The sequence below is a fragment of the Triticum urartu genome, chromosome 3A (assembly GCF_056163025.1).
Source record: "Triticum urartu cultivar PI428250 chromosome 3A, HENAU_Tu73, whole genome shotgun sequence".
In the NCBI taxonomy this organism is placed as follows: Eukaryota; Viridiplantae; Streptophyta; class Magnoliopsida; order Poales; family Poaceae; genus Triticum; species Triticum urartu.
The window spans coordinates 24,750,135-24,758,223 of record NC_141875.1 but is presented as its reverse complement, the minus strand read 5'-3'; the positions used below and the strand labels follow the sequence as shown (position 1 = coordinate 24,758,223).

The 8,089-nt window shown below is 41.7% G+C and overlaps 1 protein-coding gene across 1 annotated transcript; it reads right to left on the bottom strand.

Annotated features, from left to right (window-relative positions):
• Window positions 1-313: 313 nt before the first annotated feature.
• On the bottom strand, window positions 314-7,702 carry LOC125546548 (uncharacterized). The gene is made up of 14 exons (XM_087546099.1): window positions 7,530-7,702; window positions 6,505-6,646; window positions 6,222-6,262; window positions 6,078-6,131; window positions 5,897-5,980; window positions 5,623-5,708; window positions 5,369-5,449; window positions 4,398-4,528; window positions 3,863-3,901; window positions 3,280-3,356; window positions 3,117-3,207; window positions 2,671-2,746; window positions 733-805; window positions 314-606 (listed from the first exon to the last, which is right to left on the bottom strand). Exons 1-14 carry the CDS (start codon window positions 7,631-7,633, stop codon window positions 459-461), a joined length of 1,227 nt encoding a protein of 408 aa, XP_087402225.1. The 5' UTR covers window positions 7,634-7,702; the 3' UTR covers window positions 314-458.
• Window positions 7,703-8,089: the final 387 nt, after the last annotated feature.

Here is an 8,089-nt window from a genome sequence, read left to right as displayed (position 1 = left end):
CCATGTCTGTTTTAGCGAGGGCTTGGTTGATGACATCAACGGTGAAGTTGGAGTCACTCGCTCGCGGAGGAGTGATGGCGATGACTTGATGACAACCTCAACGGTGTTTTTTTAACTTGATTTTGTGCGTCTTTGCATGCATGAACACATGGGGGCGGCTGTTGTGAAAAATCAACCCGACAACCCTATTCCTTTTTTAGTGAATCAAGTATTCGCGATCGTACGGGGCCGACTTCAAGAGAGAAAAAAAGAACTCAGACCACCTGAGACTTCTGATAGTTGAAGAACTATTTCTAGAACATTTAACAGCTGTGTACAATAGCATTGTATTTCGAGGTACAGTTCGTCTCAGCACATGATTGTCCTTACCAAAGCAGTTGATCAACTAATCTAACGCCCACAATAACTATAATTTTGTGGGGTTTCCCGACTCCAGTAAGTATCGTAACAACCTACAATTACAATACTTTGTCGATAGGCCTCAACTCCCTGGGTAAATTGTCATAGTTGCCCCGAACAAAGTCAAACTCAAGGACGCGCTCCTTTCCATCGGCGTCCATGTCATGTTGTTTCAACACCTTACAATCTTCATCAAGTGTTTGGTATCTGCATTAAGATAGGAAATAATCTTATCAGTACAACATTAATCAGAATATTTGTAAACAAAACATATTGGTTTAGTTCATGATACTACTAGCGATAGAATCATATATATGTGGCATAGACTGCAACCTGGGCTCTCTGAAATCCTCAACACCAATTCCCAATCCATACGATCTCGTACCATTCAAATGATCATTTTCAACTGCAAATAGGAAACATTGTTAAGAAAGCAGATGAAAGCTTGAAAGAACACTAACATGTCTACCACAAATAATTAGTTACTGATAATTCTTGTTGATATGTTCATGTATTTGGCCAAATACCTCTCCCGACCACCGCGTCGCCTTGCTCGGGCGACACTGGGGAACCCAGCACCGCCGCCGCAAGGCCTCCACTCCTGCCCCCCCCCCCCCCTCTCCCCTCCGCATCGCTGCCGCCTAAGCCCGTGCATTCGACGGGAAGGTGGCGGCGGAGCGTTTCCTTTGTCTGCGTCATTGCGGCGCGAGGGCTGCGGCTTCTGGTGGATTTGGGCACGCTTCTCGCACGTCTGCTGCTGTGGTGGCCTTTGCGGCGGTGCTGCGCTGTCGGTCATCCCGGTGACCATGGTGGCCGATAGCGAGACGAATGGGCTGTGTGGTGGTCCCTATGTGGCGACGGCACGGTTACTATGCAGGCTAGCTTCGGTCGGCTGCCTGAGGGTGTTCGTCAGGTCTGCTCCGAGTGCAAGCTTTGCCCAGCCGGCGGCGGCGGCGCCTTCGGGCGTCGTTCCCTTTCTTGAGGGCACCGACGTGGTGTTCTTCGACCCGCTTCATCCTTGGATCTCGTTCTTCAGGTGAAAGCCTAGACCCATCTAGGTCGGGCAACGACGCGCCGTTTCCCCCTTTGGGGCGTTGCTTTGAAGACCGGCGATCCTACCCTATGCTTCCCTTCGGCTGGACGTGCATGGCATCACGGTTGGCAAGTGCCCAACCGGTGATGCGAGTGGTTGGTGTTGCGACTTGTGTGGCGACAACGATGATGTCATGCAGAGCTGGGTCGCGGCTTGTCCTTCTGATGTCGACGGCCCGGTTCGCCAATGAGTGTGCCTGCGCTTGTTTCTCACAGCGACAGAAAAGTTGGAGTTGCATGTGGCGGGGCCCGTGCGGCATCGATGACTCCTTGAGGGTGGTTTGAGCGGATGGTGCTCTCCGGAGGTTGCGCTGGGTTAGGTCGGTGCGAGGCATGCAACTTTCTCCTGTGAAGCGCATCGGCGAAATCAGAGCTGCCGATCCTCGACTCTTCGGTCGATTGTTTGGCTTTGGCTGGCGAGGTCGTCGTGTGTCGTTTGTTTCGAAGGGGTCTTCACGGGTTGTCTACGGCGAAGTTGGAGTCGCCTGCTCGGGGAGAGATGATGACGATGACAATACATGAAGCCTCGATGGTGTCCTCTTCTCGGTGGTGTGTGTGGTCTTGTTGGTGCCAGGTAGGCCGGGTGACCTTTCTTGAGGGCGTGTTGTAACGGTTTTCGCTCGGGTATCCATAAATTAACCGGGCAACTCTATTCTAATGAATTGGGCCTAAGGGGCCGCGTTTCAAAAAAAATAATATTATTGTTCATGTATTGTGTCTTCATGGTCTACTTAGAAATCATTAATTTACAATTCTACTTGTCTAACAAAAACTATAACATGAGTTAAAGGCCGGCATCAAAACATCTTGCATCAGATTCTCGAGCAGTCAATCCCCAATATATAGGAACACTACGGTACTTAGTATAAGTAAGTAAGATATTTAGGGCTGAATGTATTTCGAAAATTCTGCTATGAATATGGGAAACATTGGATTTTTGTTGAAGAAGGCGTAGAGCTGAATTAGATAATATATTATGGCCACATGAACATAGAGAAGCTCGGGAGCAATTTTTTTATGTAGCAGCCTTTAAAAAAATACTCCCTTTGTATCAAAATATAAGACGTTTTTTGATACTCCCTTTGTATCAAAAAACGTCTTACATATACAGAGGGAGTAGGCTATAACAAGGTTGTGCCTGCAAATAAAATTGTTTCAAGGAATTGAAGGGTTGCAAACCTGTGACACTACATGTAAAGAAGGGTGGAAACTTATACGCGAATGCTGCAGAAGACTTGGAGGGGCCTAACTTCCCCTGGTAAGAAAATAACAATGATGATTCTTAAATAAATCAAGACATGAATAGATAACTCCAAATTTAGTACATACTATATAACTGGAGGAAAATGTTTGAAGGAAGGCAAAACATGTAAGTTATAAATCTCCCACAGGGTGAGTTCTCCTGAATATTGCCACCGCGTTGACTACTCGACAAAAATATTTTTCAATGAATTCTTAATTTTACAGGAATTTCAAAATAACTTCAAGTGAAATAATTCAGTTCATGCAGGATTCTGTAAGAAATATGCAGTACTCCAAAACAAACCATCAAGACAGGAAATGCTTATGAAGCATTGTTGCCAGGATACACTGTCATAAAAGAAAATAACTGAGGTGCAGCTGACCTTTACAAGTAAATCAGTATTAAGCTGCCAACTTGCAGCTACCTGAAACGAGGAATTGCCAACATCCTCTGTTGGTTTGTCTTTATCCACCCTAAAGTTCACACAAGATAGAGTTGTAATAAACTGAATCGGTCGCAAGACTGACAAATATGCCTTCTTTTACCTTGTGGCTAGCTCAAGTCCAAGATCAATGTAGTTTAAAGTTCCAAAAATATCAGGTTCACCCCGATTTTTTAGTTCCTGATGTCATATGCAGACTGTTGGTTAGAATGAAATATCTAAATAATGCAATTTCGTCTTTGAACTCATGAAGGACAAAATTCTTTCTGCTAAGTGTCGCTCCTGTAATTCACCGGGTGGTTATGATTTCTCCTAATTTCGTAATTTTAGAAAGTAATCCCAAATTGGATTTTATTCTGCTAGAATTCCAAACGATGTGATATTTTTTTTAAATGCTCATAATAAAAATTTAATGCATGCATTAGACATTATTATTCGAAGAAATGAAATATAATATACCCCCAAATTAAATATTGTAGTCTATCAAAATGTTTTGCTAAAACCTTTCAAGAAAAATGTTTTCCTAAAAGAACAAATAGAGGACAAATAAACCAGTCACCAAGGGCTAGCAGTATGAACTGCTTGAGTAAATTACTAACTAGGATAAAGGAGATATCTTTTAAATCTCGATTCTAGTTGCAGGAGGGAACTCTAGGTATCAAGAAATGAAATGCAATTGCACTTACCTTTCCAGAAATATGGTGCTGATAGAATGATGCAACCAGCTGCACACCAAGGACAAGGAAATGCCATTGTGTGAGAATAATTACATGTAAATTTTATTGCAAATGAGATTTGATGAAGGGAAAACTACATGTAAGAGATATCAAGGTTCCCCTTTAGCATAAGAACTATGTTTCGCTGTGATTGATCATTGGTTACAGAGAAGTGCATACTATAGAAGTAAATAACTTATGAAAATTATAAACAGAGAATGGTATAGTTCGATAATTTTTTAGAGAATAATCATGTTCACAATTCAGCAGTATTAATTATTTAAAAATCGGAGCATCTTAATTATATGCATCACTGCATCAGATACAGATCATGGCTGGCAGTCTGTTTATAATTCTGTCAAACTATGTAAGCCATTGCAAGCTAACAAACGAATACACATCATGACCGGTACTCTGTTTATAATCTTGTGAAAATACCTAAGCCGTTGCAAGCTAACAAATAATAGGAATCTTTCTTGTCAAATAATAAGGTATAAATACAAACCTGTGAACTTCTAATGAGCTCTAGTGCAAAAGTAAATGAAGGGCTGAGTGGGCTAGTTGAGCCCAGACCATAACCGATTGCAAAATTCCAGTTCTTCGCATCTGTAAAAGGCATAGGATGCTTGATTCCACCTGTTGGGATTATATATTTTTAGACACAAGAGAAAACCAAAAATGCTTTCGCCAGTGACACAAAATAAAATGCTGCAAAGTCTAAATACAGTGAACATCTCTATCCTGATCGTCTTTATGTAAGATAAATCACATGACTCCTAAGAGGAAAATGCTTGTAATAATAAATATATGACATGTCAGCAGAACATTAAATTTGATGCAGTCCAAATTACAATAACCTAGAATTGCAGCTAGTTAATACTCCCTCCGTCCCATAATGTAAGTCCATAGCTGCAAAATGGTCTTACATTATGGGACGGAGGGAGTACATAGCATGGAAATCCTGTAATTTTATAAAAAGAAAAGGTCTCCAAGTGCACAAACTTGTGGATACATGTACTTGACTAGTTGCCCATTTATTTCTTTAAATTCCTTGAGTATAAAATACACAGTAGGATCTACTAATATCCTAGTGAGAAATCTACTATGGAGAAAAATCAAATGATATGACATCATGATGTTTATCGTTTATGAACAACATGCTATTGTTTTTTTATAAATTATGAACAACATGCTATTTTTTTAGTAGAAAAAAATGAATTTGCAGCATATAAACCCTTATAACATAAAAAAAAAACTTGTCCAAAGCACTCTTGTATGGTATGCACCTTATTTATAGTCCTTTCTAAGTTGAGTAAAACATTGTAAACATAAAGCCTAAAAAATGTAAAGGAGCATTTTCCATGTGGACACAGAAGAGTATCAAATATTCAAATAAAAAAGGATATGCAAGAGCCTCAAAATCCTTGGCCTAGAATATATTGCTCTGACAATCAGTGAAAGTTTAGTAACACAAACCTAGCGGTTTGTATTGTACGCCTGCACTTAAATTCCCTTTTCTCCCAGCCAACCATGCACCGTAGGGTACCTCACCTGGCGCTACAAACAAAAGTAATATCAGCATTCCATGACATAACTGAATGCAGGTATTATTTTGTTAGAGAATAACATAAGCAAATAGATTCAAAATTGATACTAATACGTGGAACATAATATTTTGACTCTGTAATTATAATTCAATACTCCAACTGGAACTATAAGTAATAACATACAAGGAAATGGGACGAAGGAGGCCCCAATTGATAGATTCTCTGAACCATATCGTAAACCCATGACACCATAATCTTCTGAGCATGCTCTGCAAAACAGAAGAATAAAATTCACCATGTTACTAATCATATTTCCAAATCAAGAAAGAGAACATCTTTTACTTGGTCATGGAAATGTCTTGTACTTGGTCATGGAAATGTCTCATGAAGATGTTAGTGGGAAGCTATGTACAACTAAATGGACGATTGACAGCCACAGTTAAGATATACAACCGACCTGTTTGCCATATTCAAAGGGAATGTCCCAAAGGCGCCAATACCATACTTGGGATAGTAAACACTTGAAGACAGCCGCATTGTGCTGGAAAATACAAGTTATAGGCCGAATCAGTACAATTTCTGCACTTTGCATAACAGAATTAATTAGAACTGTCCATGACTAACAAGAGATCACTTACGGTTTCAAAGTTGACACAAGAAGGTCCACAAATGTATGGGGGTCGTTCAAATCCCTACAAAGAAAAATATGTCATAACAAGTAGTATGCATTAAAGAATTAGGGAATTAATATAGCAATGGTAAATAAACTATGCAGTAAGCACCTCTGCCATCGAAAGTGAGCTTCCCCCCCATTTGTCGACATCTAATGAATTAAGTCAGGAAAAACAACTTCTCTTGCAGGAAAAGAGACGGGTCCTGAAACAGAGCAGCTACATGTATATATAGAAAAAACAAAAAGAGTGTATACATAAGTCGAGAAACTCGTTGTACACCAAGCTTCAACAGCAACCATATATACTACTGAAACACAACCAGATGGTCATGAACTGGACAGAACCAAATACAACAAAAAGCGGCAATGGTATACATTTGCTTGATGGATACGTTGGCATTCAGATCAGCATGAGAATCTCCCAACTGCTTCAACACAATATGCGCGTCCACACCCCCAGAATGGAAATAGTCATCAAAGAGGCTGCGTCGCGCGAGCTTCCCGAACATGAGCTCATATGCCGGGACCAACATCCTGCATGATTGATTAGGTACTTGAGTGCACATACACGAATCAGGAGGAACAGAGATATATATAATGTTGAGAGTAGTGGACATATCGCATCTTAACTGCAGAAGGATCACTTCCGGCACACAGATACCCAAGGAGCATGGAGGCACCTATCACATATGCATATATCTACTCCCTCCGTCCCCACAATATAAGATGTTTTGCAAGCTAAAACAGCTTGCAAAAACGTGTTATATTGTGGGACGAAGGGAGCACATCTGAACTAGCTGGATCGAGGTAGGGAAAATGAAAGGCAATCCTTCCACAGAAGAGCGGTAGATTGTCATGTCGGATGTCTGAATGAAAGCTAACTCTGGAGAAGAGGTCTTGAGAGACAGATTGTCAGGATGTCGATTCTTTCAGTTCGTCAGTCAGCAGCTCTTGTTTTCTTCTCCAGTTAAAACGAAACCATCAGACAGTCCACAGCGAAGCAGGAGATGTGAACGGCTCAGATGGGCCAAGCGCGAGAAGGAGATCTTTATCAATTTCAACTTTCAGCTAAACTGGTGTTCAACTGCTAATCGCCGGTTAAACTCGAGCCATAGTTTCCTTCAATCCCCATGGTTTCCAATGCCAATACTTAGCTTCTATCTAGTTTCTCTCTAATCCATTGTCTGTATAGTTTAGAGCATCTCTAGCAGACCCCACTAAATCCTAGTTTCATTCAATCCCCAATTTCCCTGAGATTTGCGTTACGAAATCGACATACACCAGATGCATATTTTTTGGGGGAGGGAGACAAGACAATGCACATTATCTCGGAGTCGCAAGCGATAGGAATCAAGAGGGGGAAGTACTAATTGATAATCAAAAAGAATTTTCAAGAAAGAGAGGAGTCGACGGCGACCTGGTGCGGGCAGCCAAGGGAGGGAAGTCGAAGACGGGCGGCACTAGCACCTGCGGGTCCGGCTTGGGCTTCTCTGGCTGCGGCTGCGGCTTCTTGGCCCCCATCTCCTGCTGGATGTCTGGATCCTGCCTACCCTCCTCCAAAAGCACCTCGCCGCAGATAAAGATCAAGCCTTTTCGCCAGTTATTTCGACGAACCTTATGAGGGTCTGAAGGTGCGGCGGGGACTGTATCCTTTCTTCTTGCTAAAGAAGAAGAGTACTCATGTCAAAAAAAAGAAAAGAAAAAGAGTACTGCTACTAACGATGGGCCGATCTAGGCGGGCCTCGTGGATATGTTTTTATTTTATTTTATTAGTTAAAGGGCCTCCGGGCTATACTTGGGCTCTAGTGGATCATGAGTTGGCGTTGCCTCAAAAAAAATGATGATGAGTTGGAGCAAAACTTAGGAACAATCACCGAACCAAATGCAAAACAGTGGCTATTTACTCTCATGGAGCTTGCGGTTACTCTATAGGCCATACGGGCAGCGCGTCCGAAAGCTATCCACGAGGGTATATTT